At 43.7% G+C, this 26,624-nt stretch overlaps 1 protein-coding gene across 4 annotated transcripts in view; it reads right to left on the minus strand.

The window, feature by feature from the left end:
• The window catches only part of wdfy3 (WD repeat and FYVE domain containing 3), an 88,926-nt gene that overhangs the window by 27,765 nt on the left and 34,537 nt on the right, over positions 1-26,624 (minus strand). For all 4 annotated transcript variants that reach the window (XM_079161252.1, XM_079161250.1, XM_079161251.1 and 1 more), the window contains exons 12-22: positions 24,035-24,306; positions 22,901-23,098; positions 18,157-18,346; positions 17,766-17,980; positions 15,662-15,774; positions 13,541-13,778; positions 8,896-8,996; positions 5,716-5,934; positions 4,956-5,137; positions 2,578-2,809; positions 2,309-2,469 (exon numbers count right to left, since the gene is read on the minus strand). In XM_079161252.1, the coding sequence (XP_079017378.1) occupies positions 2,309-2,469; positions 2,578-2,809; positions 4,956-5,137; positions 5,716-5,934; positions 8,896-8,996; positions 13,541-13,778; positions 15,662-15,774; positions 17,766-17,980; positions 18,157-18,346; positions 22,901-23,098; positions 24,035-24,306 (2,121 nt within the window). The remainder of the gene's footprint in view (positions 1-2,308; positions 2,470-2,577; positions 2,810-4,955; positions 5,138-5,715; positions 5,935-8,895; positions 8,997-13,540; positions 13,779-15,661; positions 15,775-17,765; positions 17,981-18,156; positions 18,347-22,900; positions 23,099-24,034; positions 24,307-26,624) is intronic.

Here is a 26,624-nt window from a genome sequence, read left to right on the forward strand (position 1 = left end):
GAAGTCATTAATTACAATTTTTCAATGAAATGCACAGCTATTCCTATTTTTCCACTGGGGTTCACGTTGTCCTAGTAAGAATATGCTACCTACGCTTTTATAGATCCCGCTTGCTTACATTCAGGCTACGTGACACAACGCTGGCAACTGTGGAAAATATCTTTGTCAAAAAAGGAGGAAAGTGGACACGGAGAGTCGGACCAGTTCCTGTTTCTTTAGAGGTAAACGGGGGGGAATGAATCAGACTCATCGTGGTGAAAAATACAAGAGCTTGCGAGGAAAACAGAGAAAATGAATGAATAAATGAATAAATTGTCTGTTTTTACATCGAGACATCTCAACTCATCCGTTTTGTGATGGATTTTTCATTAATTGTGCAGGTTTTCAGAATGTTCTCGTACTTCTTAACACTAAAAGAAAGGACAAGCTTTGGGGGTGTTGCTATTTATAAGTTATGATGCAACTGTTTTACTGGTCCCGCCCTGATGAGATCAGACTGGATGTGTCCCGTGAACTAAAATGTGTTTAGTTAAGAAACCAAATAACACACAACGTTGATGTGCTCATCTCTATCGTCTTTGCTTATAGATGTGTTTGTTTTGCTCTGAGGAGGGTTTGAACACGGCTTGTTGCGGATGTCGTTTCATAAAGAGCATCAGAATGTAGTGCTGAAAGCTGCAGTCTTGTATCAAGGTCTGACCTTTCTAAAAAGCTTTTACTCAGCCACTTAAAATGAAATACGGGACCAATTTAGCAAGTCGGGAGGAAAAGAAAGAGACGCCACACTCTGTGGCTCTACCGGAAAATACTCTCTTTATTCATTTTAACGTCATTTAGCGAGTGACAAAGGTGTGAAATATACTGTCTGTGTCATTTACCTCGTTCTAATGAGAGACGAGTGATAACGGTATTTCTAAAACAAGAACACCAACGTATTCTGCTATGAACGACTCTCCTCCCGCTCTACAACACGTCCCTGCGGCAGCAGAAATGCTGCCTCTGCACTTCTTTCTTTTGCCGTCTGCTTCCCGCGGGTCGCCGAGAGCCGAGGCTCGGCGGGGGAGAGCAGTGCAGGCTGGGAAATAACTGGACAGGTGGGGAGAGAGATAAGGACGGAGGAGGGAACTCATTTGGAACTCAAACACACACAAGAGGATGGTGTGCTAGCTGCATATATATATATATATATATATATATATATATATATATATATATATATATATATATATATATATGTGTGCGTGTGTGTGTGAGTGAGCATTCAAGAGAGTACTGACTGCATGTATTCTGTTGAAGAGGGAGGTTGACTTTGCACGCTAGTATGTGTGTGTGTGTGTGTGTGTGTGTGTGTGTGTGTGTGTGTGTGTGTGTGTGTGTGTGTGTGTGTGTGTGTGTGTGTGTGTGTGTGTGTGTGTGTGTGTGTGTGTGTGCAAACTAGTGACACACACTGTGATCTGTTATCAATCTTTAAAATGGAACTTCAAGAATATATTTTTTTATATAATTTAAGGCTAGATGAAGTACATTTTGTTGCTAATATTGCACTCCTGATACACAACTGATACTTTCTGAAAACGTTACGTTGCTTGTTTTCCTACAGTAACTCAAGTACCAGCGACCAGGGGTTCAGACTAACCGTCCCGTCACCCCAAAGACGGTAGAAAATGTCCCAGATAACGCTGCACCGTGAGCTCCAGATCTGTGTTTGAATCAGCAGGAGAGCTTTTAACGTTAGCCGTTAGCGGCACAGTCCGGCTTGGCTAAGCGACGGAGCTAACGGCTAACATTAATGTAGGTTACATTGAGTTATGTTATGATGCGTTCAAGCACCATTATCATATATTCAAATGTTATCTAGTAAAATGTTGTTTCGGCGAGAAACTTGATGATTACCAGAAATTAATAATTGATTTAAAACATTTTAAAAACAGTACGCAAACGGTAACAAAGGAGTGTTTCGGTAAATGGGATTCCTTGTTTTTTACCGTGGTATCTAATTGGGTATCGAGAATCGTGGAATTTCACCGCTACTGGTATCGACTGCTGAACTTCAGGTATACAAGGCTCAACACCGAGGTGAGCAGTTGATATGTAAATGGTCATTTATATACAATTCTCACATTAAATCTTTACAATAAACCAGATCATTACCTTTTAAGGAGAAACAATCCTAACTATTTTATATTTTATATTTATATTTTGCTTTTAGTCCATTCATCTCAGTCTCAATGCTTTCTTTTGACAAAGTTCCCAAAATACAATCCCATTATGCTGACTTTCATTCTACCGAGCGGTGGTGATGTCTGACCTGTTTGGCGATGGCTTTGCTGTCCAGTTTGTTGTAGACTTTCCTGATCTTGGCCACAGTGAGCGTGGAGACGGAGAGCGCGTAGAGACTGAAGGACACCTTCTCCTCCGGCACCAACGCCACCGGGGAGGCCGGAGATACCTCCGTCTTAGAGTCTTTACCTGGGACGACAAAAAGACGGACCGGAGGTATAAAAGAAGAGAAGATAGAAAACAGGGAAGATTGGAGACTAAAAGAAAGAATATGAGGATTAAAGGAGGGCCACTCACAGGGCAGGTAGACGGCCTGGAAGCTGCCCACGTAGATGGGTCCCAGCTCGTAGATGGCGGCGACGCTGGCGGCGGGCAGGACCTCCTCCAGGAAGTGGCTGGGCCCCAGACGCCACACCAGGCTGGAGAGCTGGCGCTGGGCCGGCGGCGTCCCCACGTACCCGTAGACGGTGCTCAGCACGGGGGGGTTGGTGGAGCCGGAGCCGCCCGGAGCGCTGTGGACGTAGTGGAGCTGGGGGGGGTTGATTGATTGATTTAAGCATTATATTATAATTGCAGCAGTGTTCATTTTGTCAGCTATTATTTTATTTAGTCTTAACATTAAGAAAAAACAACAGTTTTGTCATTTTGCAAACACTTTCTTTTTCATCAACAATATTGCAGGTTTGATGTCGTCTCATGTGTTTAATGACATCGTCTCGTCTCAGTCATGGTAAAAGAAGGATGTTCACGCACATTTTTCGTCATAAGTTTTTGTTAAAGAAATGAATTCTGTTGCAGCAGCAGAAAGACTAGAAATAAACACAACTACCAACGTGCAAATAGTAGAGCAACTGCAAAATACCAATCCAAGAATCAAAAGAATAAACCTTTTAATATCCGTTATAATAAAAGTGATTGATGAGTGTGATGAAATGATCAGTTGATTTGTCAGGTGACAGATGTTTTATATAATACACATTTAATATTTGTTGTTTTAGGCTGTTGGTCGACCAAAACAAGACGTTTAAAAACATTACGTTTCACTTATTAAACTGTAATTTCACGACCATAACCATGAAATGACCAAATCCACAAAGCTGCAAAAAGAGATTTTAAGACTTAAATATAATGAAAGTAGTTCATGAGTTTTATGGCAGCAATCAGAAGAACTGAGTGAAAACGCTGCACAATGTCTCCTCTTTTCATTATTCATAAGTTTGAGGGCTGATTAATGAGTCATCAATAGAAGCTACTACTCTTCCCGTCGTTACCGAGTAGAAACTAGAAGGAGAAGATTTGTGCCTTCCAGAAACCCATTCCCAGAGGGAAAGAAAGAAAACCACCAGTCCCCTCTATCATGCACACAGACTCATAAGAAACATATGAGCGGCGTGTTGTTTCCTGTGCGACGACCTCAGCAGGAAATGAAGCCGTTGTTATCAGCAGTGCTGAGAGGAAGCGGATACTTCTGGTCTGGTCGCGCTCTAATCTCAGAGGGGAATCTGAAGTCACTGAACCACATCTCAGTCTGCTGACTGGAAGGTTACGGGTTTAACGCCTGGTTTACAAATGTGTGTCTGAGCTGAAATCCCCCATCAGAGCAGCTGGAAGGAGGGTTTCATTAAAAAACAGAGTTTACGTTGTATCGTTTCATGTTTCACAGGACAGCATGCAATTACAACTAACTGCACCAGAGTTAGCTAGAAGCTAATTAGCATCTGTCCCTGGAAACGTATTGTCGTGTATGTGAGATCGGTCAGATATCTACTGTGTTTCTATTCATACGTCCATCTACATTATGTGGTAATGAGAAGAGGAAATGGTAGTGCTTTATATTACAGCCTGGTAATAACATGGTAGTAGTGTGGTAATAAAGGTTGGTATCATCAGTGGGTATATCTGGGTAATATTAGACTGAAATGTGTGTAACAGGGTAATAAGGGGGCAAAAACAGAAGGGTAATAATACTGAAACACATTTAAAGAACTTTAAAACTATTTAGCAATAGTGTAGTAATATGTTAATAACAATATGCTAACCTGCTAACAGTATTTGGATTAAAAATGGTAATATTTAATTACCAAGGAAAGTGTTATGAAGTTTCTGATGTAACTAAAGCAAGGAGCCGAACAGGACAGAAATATTACCACATTTCTCGTTAAGGAAAATATGCGACCCCGAGTATTGATACATGGTGGCCCCTTATTATTTATTCATTTCATTTTTCACTTCGCGTACTGTGTGGTATAGCATTTGTGCCATAATGCTTGTATGTAATGAAAAAGTTAATAAAAACAATACATTACAAAGCAATAGTAATATGGTGACATTAATGGGTTAATAACCTGATTAAAAATGACGTAATAAAAGGTTGATGTTATTACTAAAGGCTACTGTCAGCATAATACAATGAGGTACTTGGAAGTCACAATTGGCGATTACCTTGTTATGATGCAGAAATTCATCTTCTCTTATGTTCCAAACATTCCCTGCTGTAATATCATCACTTTCTTTGACATCGTATGGACTAAACTATGAGCCGCTGACTCGAATAAATAATATAGAAAATCCCTGACGAATCCTGAGTTGCAGCCCTGAAGGGGAATCTATAAACTGCACGGTGGGCCACGCACGCACCTGACTTGTTGTGCACATCCCTCAGTGTGTGACCGTACCTTGACGGTGCTGATGAGCTGTCCGTCGATGTACAGCGTGGCCATGCTGTTCTTCAGCATGCCTTTGCTCATCACCAGCACCAGGTGGTGCCACTGGCCCTCCAGGATCAGCTCGCCGCAGCGGAAACGAGCGCAGCAGGGCAGGATCTCATAGAAGGAGGCTTCTTCACTGGACTCATCAGCTGTTTGATGGGGGGGGGGGTAAAAACATGACCTCTGGGTTACGGACTGAAACCCCACAACAGACGGCTTCATAAGGTGCAATAGATGTACAGACTAATAATTAAAATGGACCAAACCATTGGAAAGCCACATTGTGTTCGTATGTCGGGTTTACACAAACATACTCGATGTCTTACTGCAGGCATACTCACACGGAGCCAAGTATTTGGTTAATATGCCATTATTAGTTTAGGACTTATTAAAAGTTAACAGAGGAACGCCGACCCACACTGGGTCTTCCTCAGGACATGCTGGAAAGATTCCTTATAGAGACGATTAGTGGCCAGGAGGCTAAATTACACCAGCATATCACACAATGTACCACAAACAGGCTGGGGAAAGAATAATAACTATAACCATAACAATAAAGTAACCGCAATAATAGCAACAGAGACTAAGCCTTTTCTCAAAAAAAGATCTAAAAATCTTCAGTGGCTGATTCACAAACTAAACTGAGCTACATTTCTATTTTACTCCATTTGAAGTATTTGAAGTATAAAACACTGAAGCCATGAAGAGAACAGGTCGCGGTACTCACAGTGGGACTGCAGCAGCTCCTCCTTGGTGGAGACGGTGAGCGAGCGGTCTTTGGCGGACAGAACCACGGCCAGGCAGACGAAGTGCTGCTCGGAGGACGTGGCCCGCCGCACGACGGTCAGCAGCCGCACCGGGTGGGCCTGGGGAGCCGCGCTGAAGCGCTCCACGCAGAACCAGGTAGAGTAGGTCAGGCCGGACGGGGGCGGGAACAAGCGCTCCCCTGGAGGAGAGAGAGAGAGAGAGAGAGAGATCAGAGGAGGTCCGACCACTTCATGTAAATATCGATGCAGCAACATTGAACAGTGTCAAATAGGACGCTCGTTCTTTTGCCTACAGGACCAATGTGTGTGTGTGTGTGTGTGTCCCACCCTCGATACCTTTTCATTATTTACCGAGTGCCACAGACATCGTCGTTTTTGGACAGACTGCATGTTTGCTCTTGTTTAGTTGCTGCAGGCGGCGACTTGATATCACAGACGAGATGGAGGCGACAGCGGCAATAAGTGTAATGTGAATATTATTCGTGCGCTACAGCTGCTCGGATGCATGTTGCTTTATATTGTCACTCTCACTTTGTCTTAACGTCGTCTATGATGTCGAATGTTTTGTTTACTTCTTTCTTTTTGAAGTGAAATACATCAGTGAGTCATTTCATCTCATCTGTACAGATTTATTCTATCACTGCAGTCATTCCTCATCTTTAAATCACTTCTAACCAAACTAAACGATGTCAGTATTTACACAGAATAGCTTCTCAACTGACGGCTGAACTCACACAGAACGGGCTGCTGCCGCTGAACGCACCATGAATTGCGCATCATTTGAAAAACCTGCCCCGTCTCAAGGTCCGGTTCACAAGAGATGTCGCAATTATTATATTTCAACACAAATGACGCTGTGCAGCTGAGTGCAACTCGCCCCGTTTCTGCAGATTTGTTTGTATAATAAACATGTTTTTCATTCTTTTTTTTGTCTCCGTTTTTCCTTCCCTAGTACTGCAGGGCAGCTTTATTGGTTTAGTTGTCATGACACAGCTGTTATTGCATCACTAAATACATCAGTTTGATCGGAGCATGACGATGACGTCGCCTGGCTCCAATCACAGCTGCCATGATTAGTGGAAAGTCTCGCTGTGACGCCCTGATGAATGCACTTCAGTTACCATCAAGTCCCTGAAGAAGCTATACTTTCACTGTGACTGCGTGTGGCTGTTAGCGCCGAGCTATGTTTTTTGTAATGAGGCTCATTTGCATAGAAAATGGGACAATTTTGCGCTAAAATATCTGCAAATGACTTAATTGATTACGTATAAATAGCACAGGAGCACGAGACTATATTTCAGGTGTTCTGACGGGTGTTTTGAGAATGACTCGGTTTCTTTTTGTCTTTTTTTGTGCGGGTTTAGCGGCCCGCTAAAGCCGCTCGATCCTTCTGTGAATTAGCCGCTGGGTGCGTAGAATAAATCTCAACACTCAGCCTAAAGAAAGGAGCTAGCGTTACGGAGCGACACTATGTTGGACCGAGCCTTTGAGCCTCACAGGACTGCAGACTCACTGCGCCTCAGGACCAAGCTGCCACTCAACAGGTTATCAGACACAACCAAATTAAAACGGAGCAGAAAGCCATCGTTCACTGTCTGCTGCAGCCACACAAGCCAGTATTGATTTTAGTATTAGGCCTTAGAGGAGCACAGACCAGCTAAATGTAAGTTCACTGATCCAATACATTACTGCTCGTTTGTGTAGAAGGAATACAGACTCTTTGGATTACAGAAGAAAAAAAACGCATTAACGCTGCAAGAACAGACAGTGTGTGAGGGAACACATGCATCGCTTATGGATATCAGTCGATGACACAGAGGTGCTGTGAGTTCCTGAGCACACGGAGGATAGTTTGATGAATGAGCTTCCCGATGATGTCATCCAAAGATATGGGTCAGATAGGAGGGAGGAAGGGAGGAAGGGGATTGAAACAAACGAGGCAAGAAAGGAGATGAGGAAAAAGCGACAATGGAAGGAAGGATGGAGGGAAAGAAAAGAGAAGAAACAGTAAAGGAGGAACAAGTAATGAGCGGAGGAAGAAAGACAAAGAAAAGGATTGTGGGCTGGAGATGAGAGACGAAAAGGACGGAGAAAGGGAAGATGTGAGTGACGGGGAGAGATGAGGGAGGGAAAGAAAGAGGTCTATAAATAGTGTTGTGTGACTGGATGGAGACGACAAGAGGAAAGAAGGGTGGATGAGTTCAGAGGGAGCGGATGAATAGGTGAACAGATGGAGAAATTATAGTAATGAAGGAGACGATGAGGAGGGGAGGGGATGAAGAGAGGAGGAGGAGAGAGGAAAAAAGGGGAGAGGAGAGGTGGAGGAGAGAAAAAGGAGAACGGGAAGAGAAAAGGAGAAGAAAAGAGAGGAGAGGATAAGAGAATAGGAGAGGAAAAGAGTAGGGAAGAGAGGAGAGGAGAGGAGAGAACAAGAGGAGAAGTCAGCTAGCTGTGCTTCATAAATACTAAACGAGGCTTCAGACTAGAAAACCGACCATAACGTCACATTAATGTGAACTCTGCCTCCGGATCTTTGGCTTGTTTGGGTTTCAGGTGTCGTCGTTAGTTTTGAACAAAAGATGAAAACTAAAAACATGGGAACGAACACACACACACACACACACACACACACACCGTGGGAGAGTTAAAGACCTCCCGAGAGGTAAAAACACACAACAACACTGTGAGAGAAGAAGAAGAAAGGAAGTGAGAATCAAGAGGAGGGAACAAAAGGAAGATGGTGCACAAATAAAACACCACAGATGACACAAATATATGACGTGTGTGTGTGTGTGTGTGTGTGTGTGTGTGTGTGTGTGTGTGTGTGTGTGGTTAAACAACAGGTTCAGCAGGAGGAGATTTTCACACATTAGAATCTTTTCTTACTCTTTCACTGCTTGAGTACAGAAATGGTTTTATACCTCAGCCCTTTCTAAACAGATGGAACATGTTAATACCACGCGGGCAAAGAAAAACAAATAGGCAACAGATATTGTCTGTTAGATCATTTTTTGGTGCTTTTCTTCCCTTTATTATCGGACAGTGTCGCTGAAGAACGGAATGCTTCTCGTTAGTTCCCCACCTAGTCCTTAAAGTAGTCGATACGTCTCTATATTCTGACTCATGCGGGCCGTCCTTACCTGTGCCCATCCCGCTGAGCACCGCCCCGTCGCTGACCCCTGAGGCGTTGGTGTTGTTGGTGGGGGCGTTGTGGGGCGCCAGGCTGGGCAGAAACAGGCACCTGCACGGGACGACACGGGACAGACGAATGTTACATCGGGTGAAAGAAGCTGGAGCAGATAGCAAACAAGCTGACAAAGCTTACACGTGTAGTTGTCGGGTTTTGCTGAATTAGTCTGGCTCCCTGAGATAAACTATGAGAGAGAACAGCCTGGTAATTCAAGCGCTGGAGACACTGGAGCTTTGTGTTATAATATGGAAATCTCTACTGCCTGATACTCGAGGATTAATTATGTATGAGAGGAGGATGAAAGCGTACATTCAGGCCCAGTTTTCAAAAAGGAATTGGCTTTAGCTGAGGTCCGTGCTGGTGCTGATGATAATGACAATATAAAAAAGGTGTCAAAGTCTCCAGGAAGCTTCCTGCTGAAACGATGGACCTTTATTTCCTTTGATAAAGATTTACGTCTGCGTACGCTGTCCTCCTCTTTCAAGGACTTCTACAGCGGACAAAGACTGACAAATCATTCTAGCAAAAAAACACAGAGAATTTGACTGGTGAGTCGGCGTTGTGTTCTGCTGACTCACTGCCTCTCGGTGAAAAGGTGCTATTATCTGCTCTGTAATCACACTGAAACAGCGCTGAAGACACGGGTGCTCTGGGAAATGAACATGGGGATTTTGGGGGGGGGATTTGTAGTGACTGAGGCCTGAACTGAGCCCTGATGATGACGGCGGCAAGAAGCTTGAATCACGAGACGTCCACACAGTATGGTACTTTTTGAATGCTAAGCACTAAAAACTAAGTCTATCGCAAACAAGTTTATCTCAAGGCTTTGGTTATTTGTCTTATTTATTTATTTTATTATAAACTGCAGCAATAATTCAGGACAAATCAGAGGAAATTGAGCACAATTCTGGAAACAGCTCCTCCTGTAACGTCGCATTAAGTGATTGCACCTCTGTCAAAAACTCAGACAAACACGTCTAAAGATAAAGCACTTATAACTGGTGCTGAAACAATTAGTCAGTTTAGTCAGTGAAACCAAAAGTAAACGTTGGCGACAAAGTGTAGTTTAGTCGTAAATTACTTATTTATTTGCAGCAGTTGCATTGTTACAAAAATGATCTTTTTAAAATCCTTAATGAAGTGGTTTCGCTGCACAAACCTAACCAATCGTTTCACAACGTTACCCACAAGGCATTGCGTGTTTCTGCGGCGTGATACGAGGCCAACATGAAATGTAATTTAGCTTCAGAACCGTCGGCTGCGTTGATCTTTTATTATTAGCCATCTATAAATTATGCTTTTTCAAAAGAGACGCCGATCGAGCTCCAAAATGACCGGATTTTTATTTTTGTCTCCGTCTTTGTATTCCTCCACCTGGACGGGAAGGTCCCGGGGTCAGGGTCAGCGTCTCTGAATCTGGCAGGGATTCAATGACTCATTCAAGGACACGTCTCAAGAACAGATACTCTGGTCCTCAGTTTAACAGACAGACTGTCAACACCACCACCACCCTGCTGCTGCTTCATAGTAACATGTATGCTGTCTTTTTAGTCCTCACCTAGATTAGGTTAAACAGAACATTTTAAAAAAACACTCCGGGGATTTCACCAGCTTGTTATGCTGATTCTTTCCTTTCCCCTCCACCCACACTGGATGGGGGGGGGTCCCTGTGAGGCAGCTGGTTGTGTGAGTGTGCACCGGTGTGTGTGTGTGTGTGTGTGTGTGTGTGTGTGTGTGTGTGTGTGTGTGTGTGTGTGTGTGTGTGTGTGTGTGTGTGTGTGTGTGTGTGTGTGTGTGTGTGTGTGTAAGCATGTTGTGCAAGATAGAGAGTGGAGATGTGCACGTGTGTGCAAGAGAAGAGAGAGTGCCTGTGTGTGATTCCTAATAGCAGCAGGGGCATCAATATTTCATGGTGACAGATGGGAGAGGAAGGAGGGGTGTGTGTGTGTGTGTGTGTGTGTGTGTGTGTGTGTGTGTGTGTGTGTGTGTGTGTGTGTGTGTGTGTGTGTGTCCTCTGTTGATGGTGAGGAGAAAGTGGGCCAGTGCCTCGTCGCCTGTGTGCTGCTGCTGCTGCTGCTGCTGCTGCTGCTGCTTCGCCGTGTTTTCAGGAGAAACTCCATGTTCTATTCTGAGGCATCGGCTGCGACGAGTCAAATGGGTTCTTGTGGGTAAAAGAAACCGGCGAGCTGAGAAATTATGAGGCAGGAAATATGGTCACTGAGGGGGTGGGGGTGTGTGTGTGTGTGTGGGGGGTTCTAAAAGGGGTGAGTCAAAGGGAATTGATCTGGCCGTTACGGTTTAGAGGATGTTTTTTTGAGCCTCATTAAGTCTCGTGTCTGAGCAGAGAAAGATGAGGATTATTTCATTCATTAAAAACACGAGGACCTGAGCTGCTGGAAAAGCAAAGAAATGACTTTAGACCCGATCTATTGAGAACTAGTATATTCTCATTTATGAAATCTATGTAATGGAAAGAAAGAAGGAAATTAAATTCTAGGAAATTTGGGAGAAGTGGAAAATGCATAAATACGTCCTTTGTTTATTTTATTTTATTTGTTGTATCTTGTGTTCTTTAATTAAATGGAAAAAAAGCTGAAAAAATGGATCATTCTGCAAAAGTATCTCACTAAAGAGAACTGTGTGAACTGCTGCTGTAACGTGATCTCAAATAAAGAAAAGAAATTCCGAAAAACCCCAAAACAAAAACATGGACGACGCCTTAAATTTCACACTATGCTAATGCATCCTGAAATCAATCGATATTCAACAGGGATGATCCCAACGGTCGCATTGTGCTGAGAGTGAAGGCTCAGCCTGTACACTGATAAAAACTGTGAGATGTGGTTGAAACACTGCTTCTATTTCAGGACAACGTGATGCATTGACTTCCATGAGTATATTCTCAACTCTAACGAAACAGCACTGAAAACAAAACAAACAACATCAACGGACAGCGGCCACACTTCGTCTACATGTTAAACACAGAGAGAAACCACAGAACTGTAAGTGGAGCACAACATTGAGCAGGAATGATGACAGCTGGCGTAAGACATGCATCAAACCTACAGTATGCCGGGGGGCTGTGGTATATTTCATAGGCAATCTGACACACTGGTGCTGGTAGACGCAGTATGCTGCCTAATGCCACATTAACATAGAACAACGTTTCATCTCCCAGCTCCAGCCATCTTATCCATTTCATTTACCACATCTCAAGATTCTGTAGCTCGACACAAGACATCTGAAAAACCTATCTGGTGTGTGTGTGTGTGTGTGTGTGTGTGTGTTGCTCTTGAAACTGTGTTTGAAGGGAAACGTGTGCAAAAGATTCAGGGACATTTGAAATAACAACAAGACAGTTAAGGTCTAACAGACTAGTTTATATGAAACTGTTCAATGCTGGTCAGGTAGTCGCAGGAAATAATCTTTGGCACTTTGCCGCTAAACTGACACGAAACGACGACAACGACCTTTTGCAAGACGTGCACCCTTTTCTTAAACCTGCCTCCTTTATGAATATTAATGAAGAACAAAACACATCATACTTCTCAACAGTTGTTTACGGTGTGTCAGCGCTACATTCGTGCACGTATGTGTTGCTAAAACTGTGTGGGCGAATTGCCAAGGTCACATCCCACGCGCCACCATTTCCACTGACCCCCCCCGACATTCACCGAGCAGCTAACATACAAAGCGACGGAGTGCAGCAGAGCCCGTCGGCAGCAGCACCAACAAAGCGTGGGGCGTCGTATGACATAAAAGGCGGAAAATGAGCCTATTTGTATGCGCGGCTCCACAACTGGAGGCGAATAACAGCCTCCTGCTGAGACAGTCGCCGCAGAGAGGTAGAAAAAAACAAAAAAACACAACCTGTTAGATTGCAGGGTTAAAATAACATGCGGCACCCTGAGGTGTGTACGTGTGTGTGTGTGTGTGTGTGTGTGTGTGTGTGTGTGTGTGTGTGTGTGTGTGTGTGTGTGTGTGTGTGTGTGTGTGTGTGTGTGTGTGTGTGACTGATGGACTCCATGAAAGATTTTTAGAGAAAATAGGTTTACAAAGGACTAGCATCATCTGTTGCTGCGACAGCTTTCTAAAGTAATGAAGACTATATATATATATTAATAATGGATCAAATGACTAGAATGTAATGAATAGAAGAATCAAAGCTGAAGGGATGAGCTCGGTGCAGCGATTCTCCTCAGCTTTATGCATGTTTTTGGCCTCTTTTTGCTCGTTCAGTTTTATAGCACCATTACTGTCCGCTTCAGTCTCAGCGCTGTCGCGTCGGTTCATTTCCAGCAGCTGTATTAAAAATTAAAGACAAGCTGGTGGAGAAAGTGGAGCATTTAGCAGCTAAAGAGCCAGATATTGATCTCACGAATTGGTGGAGACCAAAACGGAGCAAAAAAAGAGGAGAGTGAATGTTGGACTTCGATTCAGAAATGGGAAAAGTTGGCCGACATATTAGCAATAAGAACTAAGGTAGTACGTTTGTGCAGTTTAGATCAGGAGGGTAGAGAGCATGTGACTCCGCCCCCTTTCTCTTGGTAACAAAAACCAGACATGTAAACACTCGACGTTTCGTGCAGACTAACCCGAAGCCCTCCAGCGTGGTGTCGAACTCCACGAATGAAGGCGTGACGGCCGACCCGTGCAGGCGGATGTCGTGGGGCGTGGTCATGGACACCAGGCACTTGACTCGGGTGAGGGGCACGGTGCTGCCCTCGGCGGAGCGCACCAGGCTGCGGCTGATGCGGTACTGGCCGTTGTCCTCCGCCGGCGTGGCGAAGACGCTGTCCGGGCCGAAGCCCTCCATGGACATGGTCATACTGTCTGTGAAGTCAGGACGGACAGGTTCAGTTACACAATATCCAACATCTACTCTAGCAGAAAGAAAAGTCTGGTATCAATCATTTTTCTCCTGTGTTTATGGCTTTATACCATATTTAATAATAATAATCTATCTCAGTTCCTAAATTCTTTTAAATTGTTTGTTGTTGTAATACTAATTGTGGCCACATGAGGCTGAAATGAACCCCATCCCCGTGTTCTAAATACGACTAAAAGCATTCATGTTTTTCTTACAGGTGAGAAGAAATGAAGAAAAGGTTTGTATATATATTATTCTGGCAAAACCTTTTTCCACCTGGCAATTTATAGATCATCAGAATATTTTTATATCTAATCAATGTATCCCAGGTTGTTAATTCTTCTTTCTACTATCACACATCTCAGGTACTAAAACGATCACCTGCATTTGTTTTGAATGCATAATGTAAACAGTAGATACATAAAAATGTTTCTAAAAATATATTATTATAATATATATATATAATATAATAATATTTATTTTTCATTCATAGATTTCAGGTAAACAGCCCTTCAGACTAACTGGATAACAGGAATAAATCAAGCCTGGGTCGTTGTCGTCCTAGAAGGACTAGAATTAACTTCGCTGTTCTTATTTATTAAGAGCACATCTGACAAAGACAAATTCGATCAGCGCAGGAACTACAACGCCGAGCAGCGGCGGCTAATAACCCACGCTAGATAGCAGTGTGTTCCAACAGTGGCAGCTTGTAAGGAGCAGTAATTAGTCGCGACTCTAAATTCATTCGCAGCTGGGAGGAGACACAATAAGCAATTAGGACATGCTGAGGAGCCCACGAAATTACAAACATTAACGGCTGTAAACAGAAAAACAAACCATCTGCATTAGACGCACAGACTTACAAGACAAGCTTTGTTTAAAACGTGGGAGTTTAAGCAGTTTCCGCTGGAGATTAATCGGAGGCTGAAAGGACTACTTTGTGCACAATTTGCTTAGAAATTGCTGTTAAAAACCCCCCCACTTCATATGCACCTCATGTACTTTTTATACATTCAAAGTAGAGCGTTTACCATAATCTTACATTCTGATTAGTCTTCCCACCAACTCTGAGGAGGAAATCAGTTGCACTGGGTCCTACATACTTAAGTCTGGCTGTTCCGCCGACTCTGCAGTAATCTGAAAAAAATACCTTCAGCCAAGCCGGTAATTTCAACTGGCAATTAAACGGCAATCACAGCCTTTTCACCGGAGGATTGGTGCCGATGAGCTCGCAGAGAGAGAGAGCGAAGAAGAACAAGAAGCAGAACTGCTGGAAGATTGATGGCCTGTTGCCAAGATCTGAGCACAGAATGAGACTTTCTCCCAGGAGGAAGCTGCATCACCGCGGCAGAATGGCTCCCAAATGACATTATCATTTTATAAATGTACTGGAGCACCGCTATGGACTAAACTCCTTAATTCTGGGCTGATAAAAACAGAGTGGTTCACTTATAAAGACACTTCGCCCACAGATTCAATGTTTGCTTCCTACATTTTTTTTTATTCACTAGAAAATGCGTTAAAGCACTTTTAGGGAGGTGAAATTCTACAATGCACCGCTTCAAATTAAAATACTGCCTTTTTTTACCGCTGATAACATTAAAATGTCTGACTTTTATTCAGCAATTAACCAATAGTTAAGGTAAATGCTTGTAAAAATCCGCTTTGACAATATTAATTTAAAAACTGAATACTTTATATGGCATTAAACTCATTTATAGAACACTTGAGATGTCCCTTGAAGTGGCCCCTGGCTGTTACGGCCCCTCAGTCAATCTTTTTGGTCTGTTAAACAGCACCAGCCCCCCCCCCCCGTATCGTGTGATGAGAGCTGTTCTCGTCTTACTTCTCATCTCGGCGTCGTAGCTCAGAGAGCTGGGTTTGTGAACCCGGTACTGCTTCAGCAGCTTCTTGTCCCAGGCGCCGCAGTTCAGAGGGTTTCCGAGACGCAAGAACTCCCTGGAGGGGAAGAGGAGCAGGAAGTCGGGATTAAATATACAACCAATGAAGAAGAAAAAACACAGGAGGAATCAAATACAATATCACTGTTCCTCTGTACTCTTTAAACATTTCAAGGACCCAGAACATAATTCATATGACCATTCACAACCTATGAGCCTACTCCAAATGTTAAATAGTGTATGAAAATGAGTTGGTTAGGTTCATATTTACTTAAAATACTTCAAACTACAGGGACAGTAGATACATACACTTGCCCAAAATGATTCAAACATTTCAGGTTCACACAGAACACGAAGACAAAATTAAGAAAAGTGTGCGACAGGAAACAAATCATGACGCATCCGGGCATAACGCAGCTACCTTTACGTCGACGGCTACAGAAAATAAATGTGGCGTTTTTGTTACATTAGATGGAACGTTATCCACTGAAGATTAATGCATCAATTATTTCAATCAAACACAACAAAAGTCCTCCATGTTCTCCTGAAGCTGTGAAGGACTGTGGATAAAAGCCTCCATCTAACTGCGCACACTATGTTCAGTCATTGGCTACATCACAGGTCGACTGCTACTCCTCAACAGCTGTGGTTAAGGGCATGTTTCAGTCTGTTTAAAAGTCAATGATCAGGCTGACTTGAATGTAAAGTGACGGTCGGTGTCAGCTGTCAGTGAGCGACACCGACGGCTGGAACAAATCCAAATAGAACGACTCTGGAGATTCGCTGGGGCTGATGTTAGAGGAAAAAAAAGAAACGCAGGAAGGAGGAGAGGAATTATAAAGGAAGAGGAAGACTGACAGCACAAGATTGAGGCAGAGAGACGGGAGAGGAGGGGGGGAGACAGATTGACAGATATGTTAAACTCCAGCACAATGATGGGGGGGTATCAGCCAGGGATTTACATATAAAAAGAGCCAACCGTGTGCACGTCAAATAACTTTCCCCCCCGTTTCCTCAAACCCCAATCTCCCATCTCATTTAACTAGTCAAGCAGAAAATGAGAACGGCTCAGTTTAGTTTGCATACGTAGCGTCTTTCTTTCACACGCTGTCAAAGCAGATTACGCTTCTCAAACCGAAAAACCCCCTCTGTGCATATCTCATTAAAACTACAAGTTAGCACATTAGAAAGCTAAATGTGACCATGTTCAGATGCTAGCAAGATGCTAAATATTGTATTGTAAATATGTTGACATTAGCATATTAGTGGTCCGGTTCCCCAATGACTCTGCTGTCGACTAGCAAAAAAAGACATGTATGTTAGCAATATCCTATTAGCATGCTAGCGTCTCTTTTTTATGCATGGTAATATGTATGTAAGAGGTATCCTATTAGAATGCTAGCATCCCTTTATATGCATGGTAATATGTATGTAAGAGGTATCCTATTAGAATGCTAGCATCCCTTTATATGCATGGTAATATGTATGTAAGAGGTATCCTATTAGCATGCTAGCATCCCTTTTTCATGCACGTTAACATGTATATTAGCGGTTTCCTATTAGCATGCTAACATCCTTTTTTATCCATAACATGTATGTAAGCAGTATCCTATTAGCATGCTAACTTGTTAAAAGTAATAACCGAAGCTTCCCTCAGGCCAAATGTTATGTATTCTTTTTGCGGGAGCTGGGAAAGTAATTTTATGGCAATTAACTTGAGATTAGTTCATTTTAACATGGACATCAGAGTAGCATTAGGATTGTATAATAAATGTATGCACCCAGAACAGCTGCACGGTGTTTAGTGTTTGTATCAAAATTCTCCTTTTCAACACCTGTCCAGAGGAGGCTTTAAAAATAACAACAAAAAAGAAAGAAAATAAATACGTCCACAAGATACCAACTGCAGGCGTGTCTACAGAGGAATAAGGTGTGAGAACGATGCTGGGTCCCTTTCAGCCATGATTTAACAGCTCCATTAAAAAGGGATGTCTTAAGGGTTGTAGTAACCCACATGAGAGACGTTCAAATCTTAGCCGGGTCCAGTACCTGAGCGCCATCGGCTGCAGGGCCTGAGAAGCCAGCCTCTCGAACATCCTCTGCAGCGGCGGGTGCAGCGGGTGGTCCTCGTCGCCCAGGGCCTGACTGCAGCGCTGCAACAGCCGCTGGTGGAGGCAGGCCTCACACAGCACCTGCTGGTTCCTCTCACTGTTCACCAGCAGCTGGAGGATGTTGGCCACGGCCAGCTGCAGGTCCAGGGCGTGCTGGAGGGGAAAGGAAGAGGAGATTTCAGTATTCACTATCATATTTGATTTACAGGATTGTTGTGTAAATATGTTGGTAAAAACCCCGGTGTCTTGACATCACTGCCCTGCATGTAACCCCGTCACCCACTAACAGGAAGCGCATGTGAGCACATTTCCTTCCCGTGTTTCCTCACCTCTGGCTGGCTGTCTGAGCAGACGGAGGGCAGCAGGTCCAGGATGGCCAGCACGGCCCCCGGGTGGATGACCACCATGTCGGTCGAAGACGAGGAGAAAGCCGGGTGGGAGGTGTTGGCCAAGTGGAGCTTCAGGTCTGTCACGGCTTTGACTGGGGCGGGGGGGCCCGACGTACCGTAGTAGCCTTGTCTGGGAGCACAGAGAGAGAGAGAGAAGGTCACATTTAGTTCAGTCCAGTTAAGTCAAACCAAAGTTATTTATAAAAAGAGGTCGGCCATTAAGTGCTTTCCAGAAAACGCAGATTTATTTATTTTTAGGGGTCTTTTTCTCGAGCAAGACGAGGCATCACCACAATCATTTTATAATTACTGCTAATTAAATGAACATAAAATCCCCCTACTTTCAGTTCAATCTGAGGTGGGATAAAACCACTTGCTAGTCTGTTTACCATCAAACCCTCCACAGTTATTCAGAGGCCCGACTTTACTGTAAAATATGCAACTGTGGCTGCTAAATATTCAGATTTACAGCTACAGTGTTTCCCAGAAAACATTCAAAGCTCGGTGGAAACATCCTCACGATGAGGACGGAAATAATGGCGTCAATTAATCACTTTGACTTCAACTTTTCAGAACACGAGTCCTCACACGTCAGGGATCGAGGTGTCAGTCGGCGGCGGTTTGATCTAAATCACCGAGCCGAGAGCAGGAGATCTGCCGGGGCCCGCGGTCGGCCAATTAGACAAAAAGGCTTGTTGCAGCGATGCAAACCCCCCCCGAGGAGAGGCGCAGAGCTGGAAAAGGGCTGGAGTCAGCACGAAGGCTGGAGGGGTCGGATGTGGGGCAGGAAATTAACGTTCACGGTGGCTGGAAGCCTCTTCAGTCGTTTTGTTTTCAGTATAACTGGACCTCTACATTTGTGTCTTCTTCATTTCAAGGGAAGAGAGGACAACGTTAGCGGCCACAGCTGACGTGTGATTGGCTGCTGGAGGAATACGTGAGGAGCTCCAGCAGTAATTCAACACGGTGGTGAAAGCTTGAGGAAGCAAATGAAGCGTCGAGTCTGGATTCTATAGAACATACATAAATACATTGTATAAAGTCTATTACTAAGTAACTGACTCATCATACTGGTTTTTGCAGTTAGAATTAAAAAATATAGAACTAAATCTAGGAAATGATACAATACGCGAGAGCCTGGGTACTGTACTTAAATCTTAATTTGGGAATCTACAGCTCTGGCTGTGTCACCGTCACAACACTGATTGCAAGCTGCTGCCATGTTGTTTCGAGGCATTCACCAACACGAGGCGACGAGGAGCCGCCGAGCATCATTTGGACAGAGATTAAATCTCGGGAGATGTTTTCATTTGAATCAAACCGAGCAAATCCTGAGCAATTAGCGTCACGCTTTGCTCACATTTTGAGTGCCGAGATCATTTAAAGAACAGAAAACTGTTTCACACAAAGTAACATTTCAGGGTGTTGAATGATGTGAGGGTAGGAATTGTGTGTGTGTTTTTTTTTTTAAGCAATTAAGTCCACAAAGAAGAGCTTTAATTATCTATAATTGTCACATTATTCCTCCTCATGAATATGCAGCAGGTCCAGACCGCTGAGAGCAGACCACCAGTTTCACCTTCACAGTCATTATAGCTCACAGAGGCAGAGTACAGTTTCTTTTCCTTTTAAATGAAATTCTAAGAGAGAGTCTGGGTTGAGGTGTGAGAAACGTCAGCTGAGAGGAAAAGAGAGGAAAAAGGAAACGGGAGGAGGAATGCGATGAGAAGGAAAATGCTTCTTCAGCCTGAGAGCAATTTAATTAAAGGATTCTGTTCACGTTTCCTGGAGAAGTCGTTCACATCGAGTGTTCAGACAGTAAACAAGAAGATCCTTCACTTTAGTCTGTGATATGATACCACAGTAGTACTAGGAAGCAGAAGAGATCAACACAATCCCAGCGTCTTTCAAAATGTAAGGATTTACTGATTAAATGTGATTTATAGGCTGCAACTAACGATTTTCATTATTGATCAATCTGCCAATCTAAATTAAAGGCACAGTGCGTAGCATTTAGGGGGATCTGTTAGCAGAAGTGGAATATAATATTAATTTGTGTCTAATCACCTGAGACAAAGAATCGTTTCTGTTAGCGCAGAATGAGCTCTTCATACCTACATAGGGAGCAGGTCTTCATCATGGAGTCGGCCATGTTGCACCGCCGTGTTTCTACAGAAGCCCAGAACGGACAAACCAAACACCGGCTCTAGAAAGGCTTTAACGTTTTTATGTCACCTGAAGGCCACCGTAGTTCTCCTACATGCTTGTGAAAGTGCGGTAACGTAAGCAGCAGTTTAAAAACCGCGGTACCGCCAGCCGCTGTCTGACTTCCGCTGCTCTTAAAGTGTTGTGATTATGTGATCTGCAACCTCACTGCTAGATGCAACCAAATCCTGCACACTGTCCCTTTAATCAATAACTTGTTAGTCTACAAAACATCAGAAGGAATGTTTTGTAGACAAACAAAACATTTTTAGTTTGAATCTTTAATGTTTGGACTGTTGGTCGCACAAAACGCAAATTTGAAGATTTGTACATGTTTTTAAACGATAGATCAATTATTCAAAAATACAATTAATAGATTATTAGATAATGACAGAAAGCATTGATTGTGGAGTCTGCTCCTCAAATGGTACGGTTGTGTACTTTCACCACATTTTCATTATTTGCGAAAAAGATTCTTGTGATCGTTAGAACAGTTTTTCATTTTTTGGCCACTAGGGGGCGCTCTCAGTGGCGACTGAAGGGGAGGTGAGGGGTGAGGGATGAGGAAAGTGGCAGAGCGCTGTAGCTACCTCTTCCTGGCGAGTGCTGGCGTGCCCCACGGCGAGGGCAGCGAGGTCTCATGAGTCAGGCAGGGAGGCACCTGCTCCGCACGACTGCGCACACACACACAAACACGCACACACACACAAACACGCACGGACACACACACACACACACGCAGCCGTGCAGATGGACCAGGCCGAGGATGAACAGCCAGACAGCACCAGAGGTTAGAGGAAGAGAAAGAAAGAAAGGAGGACAGAGGGAAAGAAGCTGTTAGTGGAAAGCTGAAAGGAGAAACAGGATCAGAGCTGCAGCTGGAGAACATGCAGATAGAGCTACACATAGAGCACACGTGGTGTTGGTGGTGCATTTTTTGTGTCACAGTAGTAACGCATTTCTAAATATCACTCATTCTGCCGTCATGACAGCACCGCCAGGCTGTGCGGCTGAATCTGAACCACAGTGAAGCGTCTGTATTAAATCTCTTCTACGGTTCAGCCATGCGTGTCTCAGACGAAGAGGTCGACTGAGTGAGAGCAGCGACCACGAGGCTGAGCACAGCTGTGGAGCTGCTGCTGACTGATCTGAACCTACAAAGGGGAACCTGTATATAACAAAAAAAGGTTCACAAGCATCTTTGTCTGCTTTAGTACTATATAGCTAAAACATCACATTTTGAGACGGATCTTCACTGTAGCTGAGAACAATGCTGGAATAAGATGCAGTCAATTTAAACCTTGTGTCACAAAACATCCACAGGAGGAGCAGCACGTATTTTAGACGTTTAAGTGTACGCTGTATTTAGCGTGCTGTCAGACAGCCGTTCTATCCTTCTGTTGTCTCTCCAGAGCCACAAGACTCCTTTGAATCATTTTACAATCGCAGAACGTTAAAGTTTCTGGTCTACTGCCGCCTCCATCGGTTAGCTTGTTTTGTGTTGTTGTGGGACCTTCGGGTGATTAGAACTTCAGCGTTAAAAACACCAACATCACCCAACAAGCTAACCGATGGAGGCGGCGGTAGACCAGCAACTCAATGTGCGCTGCGAAGGAAAATGACTGTTTGTCAACGGAGCCCGGTGGCTTTAAAGAGAGCATAGATAACAGCTTCCTGTTCCCCGTCACAAAGGGCTGTCTGACGGCAAGCTGAAGCGGTGAATACATTCTAAATGTAGCGTACATTTAGACTGATATAGATTATTTTAGGTCTATAGTTTCTCTAAACTCCATCTTCTGCAGGTAAAAATGACCATTTCTCACTTGCTCCGGTATGTCGGCTTCAGTTTTTGTAGGTCAACCTGAAAACACTGTTCTACAAACAATAACTCCGCTCAGGACTACAATAAACTGGATGAATGTTCCTTGAGGGTTCTCTTTAAGGTTCCAAAGGAGGCCGAACACAACACGTGGATCCCTCGTTGAGGAAAACACACGTTTCATGGAGAACATCTTACAGGCTTGTGGAAAAACGTGAGGTTCTTTGTTCTACTTCAGAACATGCGGCTGCAATCTGCTCAACTCCAACCAGAGGTTCCTGGAGAACCCACTGACCCGCTCTCACACAATAACTCCTTCAGTATGACGAGTACTCATTAAACTGTTGGCTTGTTTAAAACAGTAAATATAAGAATAATGTGTTGAGAGTGCGTTATTTATTTAGTAGCTCAATGGCCTGACTACAGGCAAAGACATGCATTTGAGCTGATTTATGGTGCAATATATTACTCAGTAAAGACACAAGATATCTGCTGGATGTTGGTGAACAGAGGAGAGGGAATTCTTACTCTCCATGTTGGCATTTAGCTCTAGGAAAACACTACTTGAGAGACATGGTCATGTATTATCTGCAGAACAGAATCTCACTCTTTGTGCGACATAAACTGGTTGAAATCCGGCGTGTACTGTAATCCTCTGACCTGTCAAAAGAGTCGGTGGCCATCTTGTACAGGTAGATGAAGAGCTTGCTGCAGTGTTTGAGCGTGGGACAGACGCTGTCCCCCGCGCAGCCTCCGGGGGCGGCCTCGTCCTCCAGCAGCCTCTGGAAAGGCTGAGCGTTGGAGGGGAAGACGCCCGTGGGTCCGAGCTTCTTGGTGTCAGAGAAACAGCCCAGCAGCCTGGTGGCAGGGAGACAAAGTGCTTTATCACGAGGACGCAGTTTGCTTTAAAAAACAATGAGGCGATTACGTCACATGATGCTACAGAAAGCAGAGAACAACTAAAGTCAAAACAGTTTCTCCCATCGCAAGAAAAGTAGCAACAACTTCAGCCATTTTGGAGGTTTTTCATACGTTATCGTGCCTCTGTGCTGCATTAGTCTGGTAGTAAAGTATCACTAAATAAAGCCCAATCTGCACTGGACTATTTACAGATATTATTACAAACTAATTTCCCCCTGGGGATGAATAAAGGATCTATCTATCTATTTGAGAACACTGTGATTTTTTGTGATTCAGGAATTCATCCGCCATATTTATGTCTGGCGCAGTGGTCCACAAAACTAAATCTGAAAAGAATTCAAATATTAATTCAATAAAAAGTTGGTTTTGGGGTTCGCTGTCTCTATTATTTTAAACGCTAAAAAGTGGTTGCCACTGATGGCAACCAAAGGCCAAGATATGGTTGCCAATTCCTCAAAATGTCTGCCAAAAGGCAACCTGGCAACAGTGACAGCCGCGCCTTGAGCTTCTATGTAGAATAGAACATTCATTCTGTCACTTTGCATCCTTTCGACGTGCAGACATTCGTTTTCAGACAACAAGTCGTCGGGACAAATTTGAGTCCAACACCGTAGGATGATGGGATGTTAGGATGGCTTACAAGGAGCCGTCTCTACGTCCAGAAAGGCTCCATTTTCTGGTAACTTCAAATTATGAGCGTCATTTTTAATTGGTTCTCTTGTTTGAATTTGCACCGCCTCTCATCTGCCAATCAACTCAAAGCATTTAGCCAAGAACTCCTTTCAGTGCTGTTAAATTCAACAATATCTTCCATTCTGAAATCAGAAAAGAGCTCCAACATAACTGTCACTTTTTTTAATCAGCCGTCTTTACCTCACGGCGTCGGCCAGCTTCTCGTACTGGATCTCCGTGCGGAAGAAGTGCGAGTTGGCGGGCTCGTAGCGCATGGCGGCGGTGAGCGTGCAGAAGACCGTGTGCAGAAGCTCGAAGACCTGGTTCTGGTTGACGCGCTCCCAGCCGTGCCGCGGCGGCTGGCACAGCGAGCGCTCCATGGCCACCAGCAGGGACGTGAGGTAGACGAAGCCGCCCACCTTGCGGAACACCGTCCGGGTCCGGTGGCTCTCGCGCAGCACCGCTAACAAAGCCTGGAGAGGAGATAAGATGAGATTTATACAGTTCAACTTCTTTACTTCACTGAAAATAATGAGCTGTTTACAAAGACGTTGCATATTCTGGGTCGATGTCATTTATCCTGAAGATGTCACACATCCTCTGCATTATCTCTTGCTTATTTTACATTTTGTTACTAAATTATTCTCCCCGTGTTGAGTTCTAATCATTTGCTTTTTGTCGCCACATTCAGTCACACGTCGGTTCATTCTTCTTCTGCGTGGAGATATATTTATGAGCCCCTCTGGGAATTCCTTTGTCTCTCAGCGCTGACTGGATTTTCTCTCTCTCTCCACTACATTATTACAATTTTTAGGATTCGCGTTTGCAAGTGAACCTAAACTGAAACATCAAACCGTAACCTAGATATGAGTTTTGGGGACCTAAAAAAAAAAACAGCCTGAGAGCACAGGAGCACAGGAACGACTTTTGACAGGCAGAGTTTTTAATTAGCGGCGCCGCGGATCGGAGGCAGGAGGAGCTTTGAGTGAAGTGCAGAGTCGGCACACGTCAGGGATCACCACCGCCAGGGGCGTTTTTACTTTTTAGCTATTTTAAAATCCTGCGTCTGGAGGAATATCTTTCAAACTTCTCTTGTTGGAATGATGGGACAAAAACATATTGTATGACTGGATAGTTATAATATCTCAACATGTACATAAGCCCAGATAACTGTCAATACTTCAGTGAAGAAGACGAAAACATTGGTACAGTCCGAAAAAACCTCAGAAGGGAATTCACAAAGAGGATTGTGCGGATTTTGCTGCTGCTAAAGCTGCACAAATACTTACATTTAATGTCTGTCGTCATATTTAATGACGTCATCACCCTAAAAAAGTGAGGGGGAAATGTGATTGTGTTGCTGTGGTTGTGTAGATGCAGGCTTATTTGTGGTAAACAGTTTTAATGAGGACTATTTCTTCAGTAAGAGGAAGTTCGACAGAAAGGTCTGTGGCATTATGGGAACAGTGCTGCTGATGAATTTTAAGAGCCAATAAAATCATCCTCGACCTCCTCTGTGTTGAAGTGGCAACATAAACCTCAGAGATGAATAAAACCAGACTAATAGCACATCTACACACCACGAGGAGTGAGTGAGACATTTAGTTTTGTCATTAGGTGAACACAAACTTTAGGATGTCAGTTTAATATGCTACAAGTACAGGAAGTACAGGAAGTACGAGGTGTGTGGGCCAACGTGGGTAAAGTCAGTGTGCAAGACTGTCCTACGAATCCTACAAAGATTTTGGTATTTTGCGTCATTTTTGTGCCATTTTGATGATTTTTCAGGTATTTTGACGCCTGTTGGTTCATTTACCTCAATAAACAATTTGTCAACAACAAATATAAACAGAGCTCCTTGTTAGCAGGGTGGTTACATGACATACAACTGCTACGTCGCGGGTTCGAGTCCGCCTTGGGATGTTGGTTGAATGTCTCTCTCTTTCTCCGCCGTTATTTCAGTGTAAATATGAATCTTAAGCTTGAAACTTAGAAAGCTCTGAATAAAGCGAGTAACTGGACCCTGAGTTGAGATTATTTGTTAAACTACCATTTCTAGGGTCGATAATGAACTTCAATGCACAAGATTTACAACTAATTCTCCATAAAATTGTCAATATCATGATTATATTGACATCACCATATGAACTTATAACTCTATACTCTTTTGCCCACTTCTACATTGAAATGGTTCGTTAAACCGACACACTCTATGCAGACATAATGACGCATCGCGGTGGAGGAAGAAGGAATAAAGGAGAAGTAAAAACAGTGAGATGCTGCACAGCTGAGCCAGCTGTTTCCTGCTGCATTAAAATTCTGCCTGACTCAGCACAGCATTTTCTTGTTGTTTTAAACCAATCACAGGATGTTGAATACATCCTCTTCCTGTCCTCCCAGCTGGGAGATTACCAAGCAGGCTACGTGCTGGTAAAGTGGAGGTTTTGGGTGCTTTACCAGCCGTACGGAGGCCTCCGGGATTAGACTCCACACACGAGGGTCTGACAGAGATTACAGGGTTAGATGTACACTTCTACAAGGCTAATCAGCTTAGCTTTAACATCTGTTTGTGTGTCTGCAGCGTTGCTACTGTCGACGGTACATAAACCCTGATGACGAGCGAGGAAAAAATGATTTTTATTCAAACTGGATTTGATTTAAGTTCTTTTTTTTTTTTTTTGAGGCTGGTAATTGAAATCTTTGACTGGTGACATTGGGGAGCAAAGTGCTGACGGGTTAATCCTGCCAAAGCCTTCAGAAGGCGTGAGAATCACATCGTCTGGAGGAGTGG

This window comes from Pholis gunnellus, assembly GCF_910591455.1.
Source record: "Pholis gunnellus genome assembly, chromosome: 6".
Taxonomy (NCBI): domain Eukaryota; kingdom Metazoa; phylum Chordata; class Actinopteri; order Perciformes; family Pholidae; genus Pholis; species Pholis gunnellus.